This window comes from Alligator mississippiensis, chromosome 1 (genome assembly GCF_030867095.1).
Source record: "Alligator mississippiensis isolate rAllMis1 chromosome 1, rAllMis1, whole genome shotgun sequence".
NCBI classification, from domain to species: domain Eukaryota; kingdom Metazoa; phylum Chordata; order Crocodylia; family Alligatoridae; genus Alligator; species Alligator mississippiensis.
Window position 1 is genome coordinate 319,880,244 of NC_081824.1, and position 24,506 is coordinate 319,904,749.

Here is a 24,506-nt window from a genome sequence, read left to right on the forward strand (position 1 = left end):
CGCCATTTGGCGGGGAGGGGCAAATCTTAGACTGGGTTCCCCATTTCTAAACCAGTCTGTGTGCGCCAAAATTATCTTTGGCTATGGGTGTAGACCAGTTTCCAATCACTTATACCAGTAAAAGTGTAATGTCTGTACCTAGCCTGAATGTCCCAAATAGTGAAGCTTAAAAAAGAATTCAACAAATAATTTATTTTACAGTGCATCTACGTGAGACACTAACTGTACTGTAGCCTAATAACACTTGTGCAATAGCGTGCTGGGCAAAACTGTATTAGCAGCCAAAAAAACCCGTGTGCTGGTGCTACTGCACAGTAGTGCAAGTTACTGTGCATTGATTTAGTGCTTGCTTATCCAAGTACTAAACTTAATGTACCGTAGCTATGGCGCATTAATGAACTTGTAGACACACCTTCAGATTTACTTCTGTGTGGTGACAAGGCTCCTCTATAGTTATAAACCCTAATAGGGCTTATGTGAGTGATACTACAATTATTAATTTGCTCACAGGGCAATGCAACAGTTGATAATATAAAACTACATGTGGCTTCAATGAATACAGAGACCAGATAAAAAATATGCACATTTAAAAATAGATACATGTTGAAAGCCCATTTTAATTTTCCTGTGTGGAACATTACGCACATACCAAAATAATTCTGTTTCTTGTTAAACGGATATTTGCAAGTCATTTGTAATGGTTTAACAATTAGAAGAAATTTTCTGTTTACGCATTTAGGTTACAGTCATAGTGATATCATTTCTGTAGTTGTAAATATTGGAATTATCATTTATATGGTGCATTAAAGTTATGCAAGGACACAAAGACCATAGGATGTTTTACAAATTGAAATGACTAAATTAAATAAGATAATCCACAGTCAGACTGGGCAGAAAAAGTTAAGCCTGGTTTTACAGTCGCTCAAACTACCTCCCTCACCGAACCAGTGTCATTTTAAGATGCTACTAGGTTACTTTACAGTGATATGAAAGTTGCTGGCACGAGTTTAAAATTTGTTTTCTTTTACACAAACATAATTCATGTCACTTCCCACAGACTATACCCTAGTTTCCTCATTGTTTTGCTCATCCTTTTCAACACCTCTTCCCCTCCCCCGCTCCCCCCAAGGATTACTGCAGCCAAATTCACAATATAAACTAGAGCAGGGGTCAGCAAACCCCAGCACTCTTGCTGAGCATGTCACATGAGGCCATTTTTCTCAGCATGCCACTGCCAGTCTTCCTGCCCTGGCCCTGGGCCTGACAGATGCAGTCCTGGCACCTGCTGCCTTCCCAGAGCCCAGGGCTGGGGCGGGGAGGCAGCAGCTGTTTGAAGTCTCCCAGCTGCAGCCTGCCCAGGTAGGCAGGCAGCTTCCCTGTGTATCCCCTCTGTACACTGCCACTCTGGGTTGCACATGCTGTGCCCAAGAGGGCCTGGGGGAGGGCAGCAGGCCTGGGAGTGCAGTATGTACGACCCGGAGTGGCAGCGCAAAGAGGGACCGCACAGGAAAGCTGCCTGCACTGCACTGTCCTGGTCATACTTCCCCTGTGTGCACGGGGGCAGCACAGGCAGCAGCGCAGGGTTGTGCCCCTCACTGCTGCCCCTGCCTGCAGGAGAAGTGTGGCCAGAGCAGTGGGGAGCTTGGAGTGGCGGGCAGCTTCCGTGCACCTCTCCACTGCGTGCTGCCACGTCGGGTTCCTGACGCTGCTCTGCAAAGGTGGTGGGGGAGGGCAGTACAGTGGGGAGCACGAGACCGCAGTGCACACCTGCCCTGCCTCTGCCCCTCACACACATTGGGGGGGGGAAGGCCCCCCCCCGCCCCCCCGGGAGTTCATGCTGCTGCCAGGAGCTGGCCTCACCCCCTGCCCAAGCCCACAGCAGGCAGCAGCAGTTGGGGAGCTGGCTCCTGCTCCTGCTGCAGCAGCCACTGTCTTCTGTTGGGGGTAGGGAGCTGCGGACCTGGGTCCCTGGCCCCATGGCCCTGTCAGCTGGGGGCCCCCTCCAGCTGGGCTGGGGAGCAGGGACTTTGGGTGGGCGGCAAAGGGCATGAGCAGGGCTGGGGGGCAGGGGCTTTGGGTGAGGGGGCAAGGGGCACAAGCAGGGCTAGGGGGCTGCTGTGGGGGGGACCCGCACAAAACAAATACACAAGATCAAAGGTAGTATCAGAAGTTTTATTTATTTTTCTGGCATTCTGGCACCTTCCAAGGTAGTCATAGTGGTTTTTTTCGGCATTCCGGCTAAAAAACGTTACTTACCCCTGAACTAGAGCTATGGTGGGAGGAGGTCTCTCGGCTAGTGAAATCAAAGCAACTTCCAGCTGATTGGGCTGATGGGAGAACTCGGAGTGGGTCAAAGGCATGTGACTATCTCTTTTGCCCTTGATCGGTCAGGGAAATAACACTTCAGTTCTGACTGACTGCTCCTAATCAGAACTGTTGTTTGAGCCTCTGTGTCCTCTTTGAATATCTCCCTGCCTGCTTATCCTTAGAAACATTATCAAAAGCTTGAGGGTTGTGGGTAAGAGTCTGAGACTTAACTCTGGGAGCAGGGGATAGAAATTTAGCTGCTATATTATGAGTTCATTGCAAGTCCTGTGTTTTCCAAATGTATTTCAAAACAGGGTGAAAAGAAGTGCTTTGAGGTTCATTACATTGACAAACCCACCCTTTTCAGCTTGGAGATAAGAAAAGTCATTCTGAACACTGTTTGTCCTAGAATTTAGAAATTCAAAATCGTATAAAAAGCCTTTGTTCTTAGTTTAGCAGAGCTTAGTTTTGTTGTTGTTCATTATTTTGACAGAATAACTAAACATGAGGAAACACATCATTCCTGTTTGCTGATTCACGTAACTTTTACCCGCTTATCCAGTAGGCAGGCTTAAATTTCATCTTGCTCTTTGCCTCCCTCTTTTGTGACATCAGAGTTGCTTTGTTAAAATCAGTCTGCCAGAAAAGATGAATTTATCTAATTCACTTCATCCCCTAACCTATATCAGAGGAAAATTCACATAAGGCTTGTTTAAATAATTCCTTGAACTCGCAGCCAAATCTGAAAAGGCTATGCGACCTGATGAATAATGTCATGCAGTCAAAAGCATGTCTAATTTTATTTCAATGACAAAATTAGTCCAATAAAAGAGATCACCCTAAGAAACTTTTGCCTCTCATGTAATATGAAGTTGGAGAGAAAAAGAATTTTTCTATGAAAGTTGTTGGAATTGTTTAGCCAGTTTATGCAGCTAACAGATCACAAATTAAGAGAAGTATGTGCTAGAAGAACCTGTTTTTCTCAGTTGCATAATTGGGTGGAGCAACCCAGGACAGCAGCCCCAGGACAGCTAGGTGTCACTGGGGAGGAAGGAATACAAAAATAGCTACTGCTGCACCTGGCAACACCACCAGCGACGCCCTGTGTGTCGTTGCTACCCAGGGCATGGAGCTGCCTTGTTACCCCTCTGTCTTTTCTGTGATATATTGAGCCAAACAGAGACAACCCACCATTTACCTGTAATGCCACCTCTATGCGTAGAAACAGATGTCACTTTTTGTTGCATTTATACCCCCATGACATTTGACAGCAGCACAAAGGCCAAGCAAACAGATGTCCATGCCTCTTCTCATGCCACAAATTCATGCAGAGACAAATTTTGACGAAGATGATATTAATTTGTTCTGTTTTACTGAGGCAGATGTCTATTTGCTTTGTGGTGGGAGAGCGTGGTCAGCCTTGAACTGCCCACACTCTCCAGCCACCCCGGCAGGTGTTTGAGGGGCTGAATCCTGTGCACCCTGGGAATTCCTGCACAGGATTGGGTTCCTCCAGCCTTGGGAGGTCAGCTCAGATTTCCTTGCTTAGAAGATATCCCAGAGGCACATCTCTCTAAGGGGGAAACTATTGTTTCCTGCTTACGGAGATGTACTGCAGAGATCCCAGGGGCACATCTCTAATAAGCAGGGGAAGCCAGGCAGGCACTTTCAGGGCTTGAAGGGCCCAATCCTGTGTGGGAATCCTTGGGGCATGCCAAGGAGAGAACACTCAAACTCTGGGAGAACACAACAGTTGATCTGTTTTGCTTGGCAACATCTATTTCTAGCATGAGTCAGCATGGACCTTGGAACTTTCTGAAAGCACTAAGATGTAAAACTGAAATTGCTGTAAACCTAGTATATGTGCCTGAGACATATAACTTCTATGAAAAGTGCATAGAAATTGATGTTTGCATAAGAATTTAAGTGTTGTGCTTTTACATTTTACCATATCAATAGCCTTGCATGATAGGATTCTTCTTCTTTTTTATTTTTTTAAATGGGGGAGTTGGTTCATTGTTATAGTACCTTGTCTTTTGCTGTAAAAAAAATAGATGAAACTGGAATCTAGGCATTTAATAACTCTTAATCCATTTTTATTTTTTATACTGGTCTATGACTGGATATGCAGCCTTTCTCTGTTAGAGCTTATAAAAAATGTTCATGAATAGGGCTTTGCAGTTCAATCATGATAGGGGTATCCACTACCATGTCAGTGCCATAACACTATACAGAAATGGAACATGACTGCTGCAGTGTGTTGGGTGGTGACTAATGCAATATGTCCTGATAACTATTTCCTTGCAATAATTTTAGGAGACGATTTGGACTAAAATAAAAAATGCCATCTGGAATGGACATTTCAAAATGAAATGGCATTTCATTTATATCACTTAAAGCCAAAACTATTTTATGTCTATTTGAAATGAAAACTTTCATTTTTACATTTATTAATGGAAAAGCAAAGTTTTTTGGTCAAAATTAATATTCCCCTGCCCCTGAAAAATCACTTTTGATTAAATAGTATTTTCAGTAGGAAAATTTCAGCACAAAAAGTTTTAATCACACTCTGCGAATCTCATCTAGATTTGTTTTCCTCAAATATATTAGTGAATCAGAACAGCTTTCTGTCACTTTTTATCCTCCTCAAAAATGTAGGGTCTCAAGCACCACTGGTGTCACTCTGTGACTTTAGCCAAATTCTGAGTCAAAGAAGAATGTGTTCCCTGTTTCAGCAGCCAGCAACCCTTACTGCTGAAATAAGCTGGGTTGGAAGGTGGGATAGCACTTCCAACCCACTGCCTCAGCTGCCAATGCAAGTTGCCTTTTGCTGTCCCAACCCTCTCTGCTCTGTGCCAAGAGATGTTCTCTCACTTTTGTGCTCCCCTTACTATAGCTGCCCCTGCTGCTGCCCCTAATTATGGATTCCCATTTCCAACAACTACTGCAAATGATGAATTCAGCAGCAAGAGATGTGGCAGCTGCAGTAAAGGGGTGTGCTGGAGAGAGAGGTAGAGCAAGGTGGCAGTAGGTGACAGTATATAAAAAGTGGAGCAGAGCAGTGAAGGAAGGTGCATAAGCAGAGGGGACCTGGGACATCCCCTCTAGGGATGGCACTGGTACCCCCATTGCCCACCTGTCTTATGCTACTGTGCCATGGGCCAGATGCAATTGCTTAATTGGTTGGATCTGGCCCATGGGTCATAGGTTGCTGACCCCTGCCCCACTTAGTTCTTAAGGTGTCTCTTGGAAGACTCCTGTCTAAATGCTGCCCTCACATAAACAGGGGACATGGTGCTCTGGTTTGCACCCTATTGTGGACTGTTTCATTCAGTAGAGGTTTATATGGTTTCTCTTTGTTGTGGAGTTATGAAAAATTTTGACTTCTGGAGTTCTGAAAATGGTTTCAGTTTCTCCAGTTGCAATGAATAGGAAGTACAATGAGATGCCAATATTCTTAATCTTTCTAGGTACCAAGGGGCAGATCCAAAAAATACTTACCAACTGAAGTGAGCCTTAGGTTGAACTTAGAGGCTTAGCTTAGGGGCGTGAAACATATGTCCCAAAGACCAGATCTGGTCTGCAGAGACCTGTTATCCAGCCCCTGATGCTGCCTCTAGGTTTAAGCAGGCTCACATGGAGCGCAGTGCATACCAGACCAGCTCTGTGGCAACAGCCCAGGATGCTCATTGTCCGTAGTGCCCACTCCAGCCACTTCCGGACTGTGCTGCACAGGCTGATGCGTGTGACACAGATCTGGGATTGACTGGAATAGGTGCTATGTATAGTGCAGTCTGGTTGGGGACGTGTAGCATCAATCCCAGGCTGGCCAGAGGCCTGTAGCATCTGCTTCACCCAGTTGGAGTGCCGCAGTGCAGTATGGGTCCTGGACCAGCTGGAACAGGCACCATGTATGGTGTCATTCTCAGAGTAGGTGCCGTGTGTGGTACAGTCTGACCAGGAACAGATGCCAGATCCAGTATGATGGAGGAGAGGGGAGGAGAGGGGGTCCATGGGCCCAATCTACTCTGTGGACCGGCACCACATCACCCATCTGGTCCATGGGGCTGGATGAGTTTGAGACCCCTGGCCTAGGCCCATTGTCAGCCAAAGTCCATAGGCACCTAAATGATTATCTGAAAGTTTGACTCTGAGACTAAAGTTTTGCTTTTGTAAATATCTCTATCTTCTCAGAGCCCAGTGCCTATTTCATTCCCAAGTCATACTGGGATGCTCAGACATGATCACCTATTTCCCTGTGTAGTACAACCTGGTTTTGTGCTCATACCTAGAAAATATGATGAAGTAGCATGTGTGAGTTTTGTTTCTAAATAAAAAGGACATTTGCCTGCGTATCCTGCATACTCTTTTTTGCCTACTTGTTTTCATGGTAGCAAAACTCTTGTAGGGAACAAAAAGAGGAGTGAAGTTCATGGGGCATGTTCCTGCAAGATGTCAAGCACATCAAGGTGTGGGATACTTTAAGAAACTTAAGTACTCCGGTGCCCATTAGTAGAAATTAAGGATCTCTGCAAGGGGTGCTCAGCATTTAGTATGTGAGGGTCTGTGCTGAGCAAACCTGTGCAGAAGGTGGAATCCACTTCCTGTATTAGATAACCCAGCTTGCACATGCACTGGAGCATAATTCTCTTTCACATTCACTTCCACCCCACTTAACTTCATGCTGGATTGGTTCCAATAATTCTTGTTCCACCTGTTCAATCTACTGTACATGAATTTATACAGTTCAATATGCAGTCTTGGCAAGAACCCCACCATTCCTGTTCCACTAAGTTATTTCTGTATATTTCTTAATACTGTTTTACCTGAAGAAACCTCCATAAAACCTAATGTGGTTTTAACAAGAGTTTTATAGATGGCATAATGCCTAAGCAGTCACTATTAACAACATGAAACAAATCAAAACCCAGGCATTTCTGTATAACAACTCTAGAACTTTTTATGTGAGCCGGTATTTTAACTCGACCTACCATCTACACAATTTTGAATGAATATCTGTGTTTTTGCACATTGAACTATTATTGTTGATTAATCTTTTAGTGTAAATAAATAGCAGATCTTCCTATTAATTGTTGACTTGTACAAATTGGACATCTAAGGCAGTTTTCACCCCTCCAGTTTCCAGTTAAATTTGTGCCATGTTAAACTTTAAAATAATTCATTTGTACTTTCTCCCTGGTGCCAGATTAGTTGCAAATACTCTTTGAAGTAAGTGATTCCTGTTAAAATTTCACTTTAATCAGTGGCTCCACTGAAGTTAAATGAGACTACTCTATGGTTGTATATATAAAGTGAGCAGGATATAGTGCTTAGTATATTTTGTGTGTGTATATGTGTGGTGGCCATAGCGTTGTTGGGTTTTTGTTTGTTTCAAAGAAAATCCTTGTATGTATAAATAGGACATAAATTCAAATAAAATTAGCAAATGGTTTCTGGGGAAACTAGGTAAAATGTACAGTGAGGGCTTCATTCTCTGAAGGTATTTTCCTTCTAGGCATTTTTCACACTTACTATTTAAGAACATATCAAATCCAATGAATTGAGGTTACTTAGGTTGAGGTTACTTTACATTTACATTTCAGAATGCTAATCTATCTAATTTTCATGTAAAATAAATTCTTTTGGAGCATATGCAAATCTCAGATTGAATTCCATTTATATTCTTAAGGCCCCTGACAGATGTTCATTTAATGATACAATGGAATCTAATCCTTGTAATCCTATCACATTCTTTGATGGACATGTGGTCTTGGGATTAAGGATCAAATCCCAGTCATACCATTATTCTTGATCATACTATTACTACCTGCCTGGTTTATGAATCCAGGCTCACCCTGCATCAGCAAGTTGAAATCCAGATGCCCACAACCCAGCATGAATTGTTGTGGTCCTGGGGCCTGGACCAACAGTTAGGTCATGGTCAGTCACAGCCCCAGGACTGTACTGAAGCTGCTTTGAGACTCTAGTGGGGTCCTGGGTCTGATTGCAAGTCCCAGTCCACACTGTTCAGCAGGATGTCAGAAAACCTTGTATGCAGTAGTTTCTTTTTTTAGGTCCCAGGATCCAGGAGAGGTTCCCTGATCCCAGGGTCCCAAAGTTCCAGGGATGTCAGAAAACCACATGTAAACTGGGCTGCATGCACTGTTTTTAAAGGTCACGGTGCATGGGACCCTGACCCCAGGGTCCCTATGGCTGTGAAGTGTCAAGTGCATTGGTCTGGAAGTCTCTGGGAGCTGCAGGGCAAAGCAGTCAACCTACCAGGTCACTCCCCGTGATCTTGAAAACAGCCCGTGAAGGGCTGCACCACATGACTGTCAGCCTCCCAACACAGGGGAGCTGTCATCCAAATGCCACCATGCAGCTAGCATCAGGCACATGTTTAATTTAAAGCATGATGGAAACTAGCCACAAAAATATTACCCCTGTTTTGTAGAATAATTTTGTGGCTGGTTTCCCATTTTGTCATGCAATTAATAGCCTGAATATATGGCCATTTTACCATTTAAGATGTAATTAACAGCTTAATCACATCTTAAGTGTAATGTCTGTTAGGGGTCTAAATGCTGGGTAGGTATTCCAACAGAGATTTGCATCACAGGTGTTCTGCATGGGTTCTTTTAACAGGCAGGTATTGCCCTCTGCTGGTGAATTATTCCAGTTATTGTTGAATGAAATGGGTAATAGAGTGACAACATTAACAAACAAGTTTATCTAATGTTCTGTATGTGTTTTTTCCCCTGTAGCAAACACTGTACATTCCCGGTTATCAATTCTATCACGGCCTGTAACCATAACTGGTAAGAAAATTACTTCCTGTAAACCACTGATTTATTTTTCTATCTTATTAGATAATTGTCTACTCTTTGGTATTTCATGTAAATCTTGAAACTGCTGTGTAAATGGTCTAATTAGTCTAGGGTTGTGTTTTTTTCACCTCCATAAGATTAAAATCCTTTGTATCATCTTCTAATCAGATGAAGCAAATTCTGCTATCCCTAATGAGGTCACTCAAGCATTGTAGGGAATTGGAAAAAAAAAGTGGAAGACTTTCCCATCTCATTGAAAAAGGTGTGCTGCATTTCAAACACAAAGGAATTGCTTCTTCAGTTGTATGTTAAAGGAACCATAGAAGAATATCACTCATACATGCACACATACACACATATAACGTATAATATATAGACAAATGCATGTTTGTATGTATGTGTGTGTGTGTGTGTGTGTTACTAAACAGGTGCCCCTTTTTTGCCACCAAATAGACTAGGTTGCATTTCAGTTGCTCCTAATTATTGGGTTGATGATAAAAATAAACTGAAGATTGATTACAGAATCATTATTATTGATTATAGAATCATTATTACCTGTATCTGGCTCTTAAAATCTCATGGGCAAAAAGTAAAGAAGTATTAAATAAGAGATTGTATGAGGGTAGTCCAAATATATTTATTTTCAAAATAGTGGAATATTTAAAATACTAATTCTTTTGCCCTTGTTTATAATATGAAATAGGCTGTTTGTGTCTTGGACAGCAGTCTTTCCTTGTTTGTTTTAACTAAGTATAGTTTTAGTCCAATTATCAAATTTCTTGGTAACAAATACTATGTTAGCAAACACTTTAGAATAATCTGCACTTTTTAACATGTTAACATACATTTGTGTAGGATTTCTTAAAATGTTGTTAAATTATTACCTAATGCATTGTGTTTTCTAAACTGAAAAAATCCACTTAGGCTACTAAAGGAAGTGATTGAAGCAATCTTCAGACCATAAGTGCTCATTTTAGAGAACTCATGGAATATAGTTGAAGACATAAAAGATAGAAGAATGGCAGTCATATCTTATCTTTTTAAAGAAGGAAAAGAAGGGACTAAAGAATTATAGAGCAGTTAGATCAGGGTGGCCAATCTTCAGCATTTGTGCTACAAGTGGCATGGGCAACCTGTGTGTGTGACACATGGGAGATTTGAGGAAGAAGCAGAAACCAGAGCAGCAGATGGGGCCGGGGAAAGAGATCAGTGCAGCACTCTGGGAGGGTACAGGGTTCATTTGTCAGAAAGTTGGCCTTGATTCCTGGGAAGATACTGGTACAACGTAATGAATGTATAAGCCCTTAGAAAATTACTAAGGTTACAAGAAAGTATTGGTTGAAATATCCATGTTACAAGTTACACTAATCTAATTTCCAACTTTGATAGAGCAACGGACCTAGAGGATAAAGGGGAAGCAGTAGAAGTGATACATCTTTAGTAAGGCTTTTAGCATAGTCCCATATGACATACTTGCATGCAAAATAGGGAAATATGATGTAAGTGAAAATATGATAGAGGGGATGTGCAACTGATTGAAATACTAAACTCACCTTGTTCACTATCACACGGAGGATATATAGAATGGAGTCATATGGGGGCTTGTCCTTGATCTGATACCATAGGGTATTTTCATTAACAACTTGGATAATTAAAGAGAAAATATGCACATTGGATTTGTATATGAGTCATTACAAATGTCTTCAAGGATTGGAACAGAATTCAGAATTATCTTAATAGACTGATTAAGTAATCTTCATTCAATAAAATATAACTAAGTAAATAAAAGTTCAAATAAAAGCTTTAGAAAAAAAATCATATAAACAAATACAAAATTGATAGCTAGGCAGCAATAGTAGAGAGAGGATTTGGAGAGTAGGGACCCTAAGCTGATTGAGTGTATAACGTGATGCTATGGCAGAAAAGGCAAATGACATTTTGTGTTGTATTAATTGTGGTGAGTCATATGTAAGACACAGAAGCATTGGTAAGGCACTGCTGAAGAACTGTGTCCAATTTTTGATCCCATACTTTGAGAAAGATATAAACATATGGCAGGAAATCTAAAGGAAAGCAGCAAAGGTGATAAAGTGTTTAAAAACAAGACCTCAAAGAACAGAATTTGTTTAGTCTAGAAAAGCATAAGACTGAAGGATGAAATGGAAGTCTTCAAACATGTAAAAGGTTGTCCTAAAGATAATTAACCACATCCACTGAAATCAGAGTAAGAATTTTACAGCAGGCAAGTTTTAGGTTAGATGATGGACAGCTTTTCCTCATAGAAAAAGATCATTAAGCAGGTTACCTAAGAAGCCCATGGAATTTGTGTCACTGGAGGTTTTTAAGAGCAGTTTAGAACAGTGGTGCTCAACCTTTTGACCTGTGACCTGTGATGGGTAGTGCCTGGTCTGTCCATGGACTGGATCTGGCTGGTGGTCCTAATCTGGTGCTGGGGCGGGGGGTCACAGGTGAACCCCATGTGGTCATGTGGAAGGAGCTGTGAGGTCTGGGGTGGGGGGCAGCCCAGCCTCATGGAGGGAAAGGGGGCTTGACTCAGCTCCAACATGACCCTACAGAGGAGCAGTGGTAGGGGCTTGATCCAATCCCATGTAGGGGAAGGGGTATGGACAAGCTCTGATCCAGCCACAGAGGAGGTGGGGGAAGGGGGAAGGGGAAGAGGAAGAGGTTTGGCCCAGTCCCAATCCAGCCACAGCAGGAGAGGAAGGGGCATGGTCCATCCCTGACACAGCAGTGGGAGGAGGAGAGCATGTGACCCGGCCCCAATATCACTGATGGGGGGAGCAGGGTTATGGCCCAGCCCTAACCCAGCTATGAGGGGCTTAGAGTTGGGGTTGGGAATTTGGTAGTTGGGAAGAATGGAGGCATTAATTGCCACCACTCCCTCATTCCCAAATTTACTGACACATTAGGAGCCCTGTAGGCCAGATACCATGGCTCCGTGAGTTGCACTTTGCCCACGGGCCAGAGGTTGAGTGTCCCTGGGTTAGAAAAACATCTGCATGTGATGGTCTAGGTATGCTTGAACTTGCTTCTGATCAGGTGGAACAACTAGCTGACCTTTGGCAGCCCCTCCAGTTTTATGGTTTTGCACTGCCCTCTGAACACCATACACTTTGTGATGGGCAAGAATGTTTTGAATAAGTTGCTACATAAATCCCTGATTAAAAAAAAAAAAAATTATAAAGCTTTTCTCTGAATTTCTGTGTTCTTGCTTGTATTGATGTAATTTTTCATCATTTCTCATATAACCCCAAAGCATATATTTGCATCTTTTTCATTTGTTAATGGCTTTTTATGAGTTTTTGTAGTTCTGTCCCCATTTGTGAGTGTGGAGTGCTTGAAAATCCAGTCTCAAAACCTCATAAAAAGTTAAAGCACTCATATTATGTGTCTGTTTGTTTATATATTTGTTGCAGCAGAATCTCCTATTACTTTTGTCACCTATACCAATAATGCTGCAAGCAGGATTTTATTAACATTTCCTCTGTTTAATTTTATTTACATAATACTTTAACTTTTTATTTTGTAATTTTAATTTGTTCCATTATTGTTATATATGTTTCTTTCTCAGATGCAGCTTCATTACAAAATACAAGCACAGAAGGTGAGAATTATTTTATATCTATGCAAACTAACGTAATTAACGTAAAACGTAAAACCCATACTTGGTATTAGCAGACTTCCACTGTGTTCTGTGGGCTTAAAGTATTAAAGGCTGAATTTATCTAACGTTTCCCTTTTCAACCCCTATAAACATATATTTCAGGGGTAGGCAACATTTTTTGGCTGGACTGCTGAAAAAATTGCAATGTCTACCCTGTAAGGTGCTGGAGTGCCGGCATGCCAGAAAAACAAAACTGGGGAGGCGGGTATATGGCAGAATGCACCACATATTAATATAGTTAATAATAATAAATGTTGCTTTCTTACAGTAAATACCAGGTTTTCTAAAAATCCTAAACCTGGTGACAATAAATAAAACTTCATATACTACCTTTGTTCTTGTGTATACTTTTTTGTTAAGCATGTTGTGATATGAGAGAGGAGAAAGAAGAGAAAATGAGGAGGGAGAGAGAAAAAGAATAAGAGAAGAGAAACAAAAAAGTGAAAAGACAGGAGAGAGAGAAAAAGGAGAGAAGATAAAGAGAAAAGAGAAAAAGGAGAGAAGAGAGAAAAAAGAAAGAGAGAAAGGTAAAGAAAGAAAAGAGAAAGAAAAAAAGAAGAAAGGCAAGAGAAAAAGAAGAGAAAGGAGAGAGAAAAGAGGAGAAATAGAAAAAAAGGACAGAGAAAAAGAGAAAAAAGTAAGAGAAAGGGAAAGAGAAAAAGAAAAAAAGGAGAGAGAGAGAAAGAGGGAAAGAAAAAAGAAAAACAGAAGAAAAAGAGAAGAGAGAAAAAGAGAGAAAAGAGAAAAAGCAAAGAGAAAGAGTAGGAGAGAAAAAAGAGAAGAGAGAAGAGAAGAAAAGGAAAATGAGAGACAGAGAAAGAAAGAGAAGGGGGGAGAAAGGAAAAATAAGGGTGTGTTCCTCACTCCCCATGTCTTCCACTACTAGCTGTGGCCATGCATGGGTCCACTGGTTCAGTGCAGTGTCCAGTGGAGGGAGGCAGTGACACCCCAGCAGTAGCTGCCAGGGCTGGGGCGCTCAGGTCTCCTCAACAGTCCTGGAGTGAGGGGAGCCTGGGCCCAGGGCTGGGAGGGAGGGCCTGGCTGGAATGGGGGCAGTGCTGGGGTGCCGAATGCTGGGGCCAGGCACCCAGGGCAGAGTCTGGGCAGTGTGGGGAGAAGCAGGCATGGGGGGGAGGTGCCATGGGCAGGTTGGCCTAACTGGACCCTTGGGAAAGTGGCAGCTGGAGGAGGGTGGGGGCTGGGCGGGAAGTGGGGGTTGCCCCGGGGCTCCACAGACTTGGGCCACAGTGGGCAGGCGAGGGTGCCCAGCACCACCCAAGGTGGGACCCAGCCTGGCCTGGCCTGGCCTGCACCATTCCGCAGGGATGGGCTTCAGGCAGCCACCCTGCCCACAAGGGGATGCTTCCTGGCCAGGGCAGAACACTGGGCTCAGGGGCCTCCCAGCTCTGCGCTTGGCTTCCTTGAGCACCAGGCACAGTGTGAGTGGGGTGGACCCACACCTTGTGCAAGGGCTCAGCTGCAGGAGCCTCCCAGGCCTTGGGAACAGCTGTAGTGAGCAGCACTCATGTGGCCCAATGCAGCATCTACCAGCCCCTGGCCCCTGGAGGGGAGCTGCAGGTGGGTGAGGCCAGGGCCTGGACAGGAACTGCAGAAGGCCACTATGCTGGAGGTTTCCAGTGGGAGGGCAAGCCTTGGACCAAGTCAGAGTTTGGGCAGACAGACACCCTGTCCCACCTGGGCAGGGGTGACACAGGGTGGCGCTGAGCACCAGGGCCAGGCACTTGAGGCAGCAACTGGGCAGCATGAGGAGAAGCAGGCACGGGGAGAGGTGTTGGGGGCGGGGTGGCCTGGGAGGGCCCTTGGGAAGGCAGTAGCTGGAGGAGAGCAGGGGCTAGGTGGGAAATGAGGGTTGCCCCGGGGTTCTTCAGGTTTGAGCCACGGCAGGCGAGTAGACAGGGGTGCCCAGTGACACCCAACGTGGGGCCTGGCCTGCAAGGGGATGCTGCCTGGCCAGGGTGGGATGCTGAGCTCAGGGGGCTCTGGGCTCATGGGGCTCCCAGCTCTAGGCTCAGCCTCCCTGTATGCTGGGTATAGTGCAAGCGGGGCAAAGCCATCCCCGGTGCAAGGGCCTGGCTGCAGGCGCCCCCTGGGCTCTGGAAACAGCCACCGTGTGGAGCACCCAGGTTGAGCCGTTTGAGAGCCTCTAGTGCACCAGGCCTCCACAGCACCTGCCCAGGCTCTGACCTCACCCACTCATGGCTCCCCTGCAGGGTTTGGTCTGGGCTGCGCTGGAAGGCGCAGCCCAGGAACAGGGAGCAGGGTCAGCAGAATGCAGAGAGTCCCTGCCTGTGTTCTCCTGACTCTGCCCTGGTGCTTGCCATGGCACTGGGACCTGTGGCTACTCTGCAGAGCCCAGAGCAGCAACTTAAAAAAAAAATGTTTTTAAACAATTTTCTTGCACACCTCCTGGCATGCCAAGAAAAATGTCTCTGCATGCCACTAATTGACACGCGTGCCAGGGGTTGCCTATCCCTGATATAATTACTGGTGTAGAAACAAAGGCGGTTTGGTCTTTAGTTTAAAATATAGGTTCCTTGATTGGGGGTTGAACTGAGTTTAGGTATGTAAGTGATCTATACAGAGAATTGGGAGAGGTAGGTGCTCTACTGGGTAGCCAAAAGTAAAAGAGTCAGGAGGCCAAGAGAAGAATGAGTAAGAGAGAGCCTGACATAGCCTAGAGCAGGGCTGTTCACCTTCTCAGTGGTCAGGGACAGAACACCCTGGCTAAATACAGACACCAAAAAAAGCCTGAGGCTGAATCAGTTCAGTCTTTGCAGGTTATTCTAAGATGCATCGATTGAACTGATAAGCAAGTGAACAGACATTCACTTTTAATTCCGGAAATGCAGTCACATGCCTAGAGTGGCTCAGGCCAGGGGGCGCTAGAACATGCCTTCTTGCTTAGCTGGACCAGACAGCTTGGGCCAAGACTAGCCTGCCCTCCCTTTGATGGGGAGCTTGTTGGGGGTGCAAAGTATCCTGGGATACTGAAGGACTGTGAGTTAACTGGAGTAGTTGGAAAAAAGTTCTTAGTAAGCTCCGGGGAGACTCATGGATGGCCTCAGGTTCACCCTCAGTCCTCTGCACTGTGCTACTCTGCCTCTTCCCCATAGTTTCATAGTTTCATAGTAGTTAAGGGTCAGAAGGGATCTGAATAGATCATCTAGTCTAACCCCCTGCCACTGGTTGGAGCACACGCTGGGATCACATGAACCCAGACAGGTGTTCATCCAACCTCTTTTTTAATTTACCCAAGGTAGGAGCAAGGACCACTTCCCTAGGAAGTTGGTTCTAGATCCTAGCTACCCTGACAGTGAAATAGTGCCTCCTAATCTCTAACCTGACTCTATTCTCTAGCAGCTTCTGGCCATTGTTCCTCATCCCCCCAGGTGCTGCTGCGGGGAATAGGACCCTTCCTATTTGCTGCTGATCTCCCCTAACGAGTTTGTAGGCAGCCACCAAATCCCCCCTCAGCCTCCGCTTGCTGAGGCTGAACAGGTTTAGGTCCTTCAGCCTCTCCTCTTAGGGCCTACCCTTTTGCCCTCCAACCAAGTGAGTGGCCCTCCTCTGAACCCTCTCAAGGCAGGCCACATCCTTCTTAAAGTGTGGTGGCCAGAACTGGACGCAGTACTCCAGTTGAGGCCAGACCAATGTCATGTAAAGGGGGAGTACCACCTCTCTGGACTGGCTTGAGATGCATCTTTGGATGCACGACAATGTGTGGTTGGCTTTGCTGGCTGCAGTCTGGCATTGGCAGCTCATGTTCATCTTGGAGTCAATAATGACCTCAAGATCCCTTTCCACCTCTGTTCTCACAAGGGGGGAGTTCCCCAGCTTGTATGTATGCTGTGGATTCCTTCTCCCCAGGTGCAGTACCCTGCATTTATCTACGTTGAACCCCATCCTATTACCATCCGCCCACTTCTTAAGTCTGTCCATGGAATGCATAAAGCAAAAGACAGAGGAAGGGGGGAGCCTGGAGACTCTGGCCTCCAGAGTCTTAACCCATCGTGGGTTTCATGTGACCTGCAGGCTGCCAGTTGGACAGCTCTAGCATTGGGCAGCCCCAGTATAGCTCCCCAAAAAGTAGCTAGTTTTGGCCCCTACCACCTGGGTTATGCCTGTTTTTGTGCCTGTTTTGTTTTGGTTTTCTTTTAATGAATGACTGTCTAATGTAAAATGAGTAAAGGATCTTGGGAAGGAGCCAGAAAGAACATGCCCTTGTAGCCTATTTGTTATAGAACTCCCCCAGGAGAAGGGAGATCCTGGGTTACATGCACGCTTCAAGGCCAGAGTTTTTGGTGCCTAAGTGATGCTGAAGTGCAAAATGGAGGCACTAACAAACTTAGGCAGGGTGAGATTGTTCTTTGTTACTTATTAGCGCGAAGCTTCAGTCACTGATTCGATTCAGAAGAAATTTGGCCCAATTCAGCGGCTGAATCTCTGAATCCAAATTGAATCGGGAGACCCATTAAAAAGTCCGAATCGAATCTGAAGACTCTGAATTGATTCAGAAAAGATTCAAAGAGATTCAGATCAGCTGGGGAGAGGTAGGCATGGACAGACAGCTGCAGGTTCTCCAGCGACTCCTCTGGCTGTACCTGCCTCTCCGTGGGCTGGGGAGCCACAGGACAAGCCCCCATGGCTGTACTGCCCGGCCCCATCCCCCACCCAGCCCCAGCCTCCCAGCACTTAAAAAAAAAAAAAAAAAAAAGTCCCCACACTCACCAGCTGTAACAGCTGTGATCAGGGCCTCTGAGGGCTTGTGGCAGAGCTCACCCGCATAACGCAGGGCAGTGGGGATCACCCCCCTGCTGGCACTCATGCAGCAGCTGCCCTATGGCATGGCTGTGGTGTGGCTCGGCAGGGTGCTGCGTGCTGTCTGGGAGCTGGGGCCACTGGGGCTGAGTGAGGCCACCAGGGCTGAGTGGTGCCAGGCTCCAGGTGACTGCTGGATCCAACCTAGCTCCGGGACAGTGCGCAGCATCCTGCTGAGCCACGCTACACCCACGCAATGTGAAAGCTGCTGTGCAGGGGCCAAGCAGGGCGGGGGAATCCCTGCTGCTCCCCACTGACCCGTGCTGCGTGGGGGGGCTTTGCCATGAGCCCCCAGAGGCCCTGATAACCGTTGCTACAGCCAGTGAGTGCAGGGCTTTTATTTATTTATTTTTTTAAGTGCCAGGAGGCTGGGGCTGAGTGGGGCATGGGGCTGGGCAGGACAGCCATGGGGGCTTATCCTGCAGCTCCCCCCACTGGGGCAGAGGCAGGCACAGTCAGAGGGGGGCGCCATGGGAGTAGACCCTATGGCTGCCCAGCCCCAGCCTCCTGGCACTTAAAAAAAAATTAAAAAAATGGTTCTCATTCATAGGCTGTAGTAGTGGCAATCAGGGCCTCTGGGGGCTTGTGGAAGAGCCCCCTGTGCAGCGGAGGGCAGTAGGAATTGCTCCTCTGCTTGGCACCTGCATGGCAGCTGTCACATTGTGCGGGTGCAGCACAGCTTGTCAGGGCACCATGCACTGTCTGGGAGCTGGGGCGGCTCCACCTATCAGCTAGAGCCCGGCAGCACTCAGCCCTTGCAGCCCCACCTCCCAGACAGCACACAGTGCCCTGCCGAGCCGCACGGCACCTGCTCCATGTGGCAGCTGCTGCGTGGGTGCCAGGCAGGGCAGGGGGCAATCCCCACTGCCCTGTGTAACATGGTGGGGGCTGTGCCATGAGCCCCCAGAGGCCCTGATCGTTGGTACTGCATCCAGTGAGTGCGGGGCTTTTTTTTTTTTTTTTTTTAAGTGCTGGGAGGCTGGGGCCGGGCAGGAGATGGGGCCAGGCAGAGGAGCCATGGGGGGCTTCTCCTGTGCCTCTCCTCAGCTGATCCGAATCTCCGAGTCACCGCTGAATCAACCAAATCTAATGGGGACAGTGATTCGAGTTACCGAATCAAATCACTGTCCTCCCAATTGGCCAAATCCAAATCGAATACTTCCCTATTCACACAAGTCTATTACTTATGTGTCTAAATGCCACGTATGTTTTGTGTAAATAGGCCCTAAGGTCAAACTCAGTCATGCTCACAGTGCCTAATATCCCTAAAAGGTCAAGGACCCCACTGTGTAGAAACTATTTAGCAGGGCAGGTTATATGGATGGATCAGGATTAAAGGAAAAATTTACTGAAGAGTCCTTTACCTCCAGATCCCTGGTTCCCATGTGATTCAGTTGTGTCACTGACATGTAACTGCTGTGTTCTGCTATGAACTTAATCCTGGATAATTAAATACCTCAAGTTTCTTCAAACAACTGTGATTGACAACCTGTTTGTGAGCCTCAGAGGCCAAATACTGAACTGGAAAGGAGACTGAACAAGTTCTGACATACTCCAAACAAACATGGCACAGCATCTGTTCTGAGAACAAATGGAGGTCCTCATTTATCACGGTTGGCTCAAGTATCAAATGAATGTAAAAGAAGAACTCACCATTTTTGCATCTGTTGTGGATAGGAACCGATCCTCATTAGTACACAAATGAGAGAGAACTTGGGAATACCTTATGAGCCATTCTACACAAGACGGTACTGTGCAGTCATTACTGCACATTCATTTAGTTCTTGTACAGTATTAGCAAGTACTATATAAATGTGCAGTAACTGGAGTTACTGTGCAGTAGCCCCAGCAAATGTCTTTTAGGTGACACTACTAATACTGCACAGTAGCATGTTAGCACTGTCTGTGCTGTGACATGCTGCACAGTCAGCGTCTTCTGTAGCCATGCCCACTATGTATTAAGTTAACACAGCTCAAGTGTTTGCTGATTTTAGGATAGGCCTTGATTTCAGATTTCACAGGATATACGGTTTAAAAGAATATTTTACCCATCTGTAATAACAGTTCAATGTATAAGTAAAAACTGAAGCCTCTCTAGTTGATGGTAGAAGCCATTTCTTTTTGCATACTCCTTTGTATTTTATAGAAGAGTGCACAGTAACATCCTATTACCATCCAAAGGAGAAAAAATGCTAACAAAAAATGCTATCCAACTTGAAGTGTCACATGAAATGGTTAGCTAAAGGAACCTATCATTTCTCTGAATCTCAAATTAAGATTATGTTGTTAACTTTCCTTTCAGCCAGAACTTTAAGATCCAAGGCAAACCAAACAGGTATGTGCTTATCTTTGCCTACGTGTGTACGTGCACGTTCTTTAGATATATCCTGGAAAACATATAGAATATTTTTCTTATTTGTCATAATTCTTATATATAAAAAATGTTGAGATTGCCCCTCCTCTTTCTTAAATCAGTTTGAACTTTATTGTCTTCAATGTAGCTTTATACTGGTATGAAAGGGAAATCAAGCCACAGATTTATAATAATGAAAAATAGACAACAATAGAAAATCTCTCCAGCAACATGACTCCTCTAGAGTGAGCCAAGGACAACTACAGGGCAAAGCAAACATTCTCTGTGATCTAAAGACTTTCAGATGTGGTGCATGATGGAGTAGGAGTATATGTGTTTCATTGAAAGCTTTGAGGGGTGGATTTCTTTGTTGCTCTCAATTTTAGGTTTTAGTGCCAAAGGATCTGTCATGCACTTGTGTATTTAATTAAAAGCCACAAAGAACTAGAGTTAGAACTGTTTTGGATATAATTCAAGTAGAAATCTGACTAACTGGTTTAATCTGTAGTTTATGGGAAACTGCCACAAATGTATTTTAATTAAACAAAGGTATAAATGTAATTAAAACAGAAGTTAAAGACAACTAAAATGTATATTAATGTAATAAGCCATAGAACTTGACCTGCCAAGTTCATTGACTCTATTTAACGTGAACACAGAAGAAAAAAATATTCAAGACTCTTGGCATATGAATATATCTTTTTTATACAAAAAAAAGTTCTTTCCAGCCCATGACATCTTTTACAATGCTATTAGGTTGAATGTGTCAAAAGTTCTTTTAGTAATATCACGATGTTCCCAATAAGTGGTATCAGATTTGATGGATGAAAACAATGTTTGTTCCCTTGATGATAATACCTTTACAGCATTGACTTAGTTGTATAGACTGCTTCAAAGCTGTCCTTGATATCATGTGGTGTCACATCTGAGCTACACTGCCATCTGTATTCCACTATAAGGAAAGACATTTTAAACCTGTTTGTTGACAGCTCTTCACATTTCTGTATAATTTTCTTTTGTTTTCCATGTGTGGTGAAAGTATATTGTGCATTTTTCACATTTTAGCTAAAAGGGGTATTTGGAGGCATTATAGACAGTCATGCATCAGTTTTTGAAGATTCAGTGGTCACCTTTGCTTAAGGAAGTCACTGGGGGAGCTGTCACAATTTAAGATTTATTGGCAATAGAAGAGTGGTGGGTAGGCTTATTATTATTGACCACACTATCTCAGTCTAATCTGTGTCATTTCTAAGTATAAAAGTACACTAAGGCTAATTTTTTCGAAAGAATGAGATTGCCAACAACTCCCATCCAGATACTTGTTCAGATTTTTTAAGTACTCAACTCTGTCAGTGGATGCTTAATCTTTTTAAAAAGTTGGTCACTTTTTTAGGCCCCTACATTTTTTTTTCCTTTTAGTTTTTCAATATTTCCAGCTGTGGGTATTGGAACACTTGAAAATCTGGCTCCAAAATTCTTAGAAAAAATTTTAGCAGTGCTTTCCTTGTTTATTTGCTGGGGGAAAAAAAATGTAATCAAGTACCTCAGTAGTTCCACAAGCAAGGGTTTAATCACAGTTCTAATATTCTGATTTATTTAGCTTATGTTTCAACTTTTTATTTTTTAAACTTTATTTTTTTCAATGTTACAGCTTCACTAGAAACTAAAAATACTTCAGGAGACAATTGTTTTACATGCATACAAACACACACTAGTATTAGATACAAGTTCAGACTGATATAAAAAAGTCAAACCTCTTTATATTCAGTAGAACTGTGCAGTTTTTCAACCAGAGCTGAATTTTCTCAGTACACTACTTTTCCATAAAAATCTTCATTATCTTAGTTATTCATTTACTCCATAGTCAAGGTTTCATTGCTGGAAATTTAAGAATATTACAAAGTTTTCTTTGTTCATCTCCAAAAAAACAGACTTCAGGTTGAGCCAGAATGTTAAAATATTTAGGTAAGGCAAAACAGACTAATATAGTTGTTTATATAGGTATTTTTGTTTGTTGTATTTTTCCCTTGACTATTTGTAGGAATAACTAATATATTTAAGTTTTATCTCTAAATTTCTTAACTTTGTTTGGAAAGATTATCTGCTAGGCGGGTTTCTTCTGTGAGGAAATTTTCCATCTTAGCTGTATTTTATAATTGCTGCTTTTTAGTTATAATATAGTATCTAACAGTAATGGAATTTGAAGGAACAGATGGTTGAATATTCATAAAAAAAATGCGGGCAACACAATCTGAATTCTTTTTATAACGCTAAGGATTGTCTGGGTATTCAGGTGCTATTAGAGTAAAGATTTTGTATATCTTTCTTACGTGGAGCTGGAGTTCTGATAAAATATTTCTAGTGGGCAGATATTGCCCTCTTCTGGCAAATGCTCTCACCTACCAGTATTGATTGGTAAGAGTGACTTGACTTTTATATAGTTGCATTTATTTAGATAAAAACATAGCCAAACATGTTAATACTTATGTCAATCTTTTCTCTATATCAAATTCTAAAATACACCAATAAGCCCAACTCCATAAATGTCTGTATTTTGATTATATAAATACATTATAGAAAATGGATTTTTTTTCTGTCCCCAAGTCAATTCAGTATCTGTAACTATTCACATCAAACAAAATGCTGTAGTGAAGACCAAAAAGTACTTTCCATTTAGTGTCCCATATTTTGATTACTTATAATTGTTAAAGGAAACCATAAGTAGTCCTAACAATCCATAAGGATTGTTATTATGGAAGGGACAGATATGTCTAGCTCTTATTCAAATGAATACAAAGTAGTAGGATATATACTGTATCTATTCAAATTCAGCCTGGAGGGGGAAAATGGCTTCATCTTGGATTTGAGTAAGGGAAGGGAGGGTACAGGCAGCTGCTGCAGCTCTGGCTCTGACCCTGGTTCAGACTTGGTTCTGCATCCCCCGCTGCCTCTGGCCTTTTGCTGCCTGCTTCCCCCATTCCTCTTCCTCCACCCCTCTTCCCCACACTGCCCCTGCCCCCTGTCCCCTTACTCCCACCTACTTCCAGTTGCCATATTAGCTCCACTCTGGCCTGGGCGTGGTAGCAATAATGGCTGTGTGCTCCCCCACTCCCTAATCTGCTGTCCTGCCACTGCCTCCCTCCCTGCCACTGTTTTTCCAGCTGCACTGGTAGGGGAATGTAAATAAACCCTCCAATAATTAGATTCTATACATGAAAAATAGAACAAAATTTTCCATGTACAGAATCTATTTGTTAGGGGTTGTCTTAAATTCTAAGTCATCTTGGATTCAGGCGAATACAGTACTATTTGAAAGATTTTAATGGATAATGCAAGTAAATACATTTCCAAAATAATGTAAGTTTTGAAAGAGAATTTCTGCCTCAGAATCATAGAAAATTAGGTTTGGAAGGGACCTCTAGTCCAACCCCTTGCTCAAAGCAGGACATCCCCAATTATATCATCCCCAATCAGTTTTGGGTGCCACACTTCAAGAAGGAAGTTGATATACTTGAGAGGGTCCAGAGGAGGGCCACTCGTATGGTTAGGGGCTTACAGGACAAGCCCTTTGAGGAGAAACTGAGGGACCTGGACCTCTTCAGCCTCTGCAAGAGAAGGCTGAGAGGTGATCTTGTGGCCACCTACAATTTCATTAGGGGGACACAGCAAGGGATCGGAGATTCTCTGTTTACCAGGACGCCTCTTGGGGTAACAAGGAACAATGGTCACAAACTGACAGAGAGCAGATTTAGACTAGATATCAGGAAAAAGTCTTCATGGTGAGGGTGGCCAAAATTTGGAATGGGCTTCCAAGGGAGGTGGTGCTCTCCCCTACCTTGGGGGGTCTTTAAGAGAAGGCTGGATAGGCATCAGGCTGGGGTCATCTGAAAAGAATCACTTCCCTCATTCTGCTGGTAGTGCTCCTATTATGCAATTAAATATGCTGTTAGCCTTCTTGGCAACAAGCGCACTGCTGACTCATATTCAGCTTATTTCTACTGTAACCCCCAGGTCCTTTTTCACAGAACTGCTGTTTAGCCAGTTGGTCCCTATCCTGTACTGGTGCGTGGGATTGTTCGGTCCTAAGTGTAAGACTTTGCACTTGTCCTTATTGAACTTCATTATATTTCTTTTGGTCCAGTCCTCCAATTTCTCATGGTCTCTTGGAATCCTAGCCCTACTCTCCAGCGTATCTACTACTTTTCCCAGTGTGGTGTCATCTGCAAACCTGTTGAGGGTGCACTCCATCCTGTGTTTCAGGTTGTTGATGAAGATATTGAACAAAACCTGCCCCAGAACCAGCCACTGGGCACTCCACTTGATACTAGCTGCTAATTAGACATTGAGCCATTGATTACCTGCCTTTGAGCCTGAGAATCCAGCCAACTTCTTATCCGCCATTTAGTCCATTCATGCAACTCGTACTTCCTTAGGTTTCATAGATTTCATAGACATTAGGGCTGGAAGGGACCTTGGAAGATCATCGAGTCCAGCC

At 44.0% G+C, this 24,506-nt stretch overlaps 1 protein-coding gene across 1 annotated transcript in view; it reads left to right on the top strand.

Moving 5' to 3' along the window:
- The window catches only part of ADGRG2 (adhesion G protein-coupled receptor G2), a 105,147-nt gene that overhangs the window by 31,218 nt on the left and 49,423 nt on the right, over positions 1-24,506 (top strand). The window contains exons 4-6 of the mRNA XM_019495079.2: positions 9,072-9,125; positions 12,727-12,759; positions 19,961-19,993. Of these exons, the coding sequence (XP_019350624.1) occupies positions 9,072-9,125; positions 12,727-12,759; positions 19,961-19,993 (120 nt within the window). The remainder of the gene's footprint in view (positions 1-9,071; positions 9,126-12,726; positions 12,760-19,960; positions 19,994-24,506) is intronic.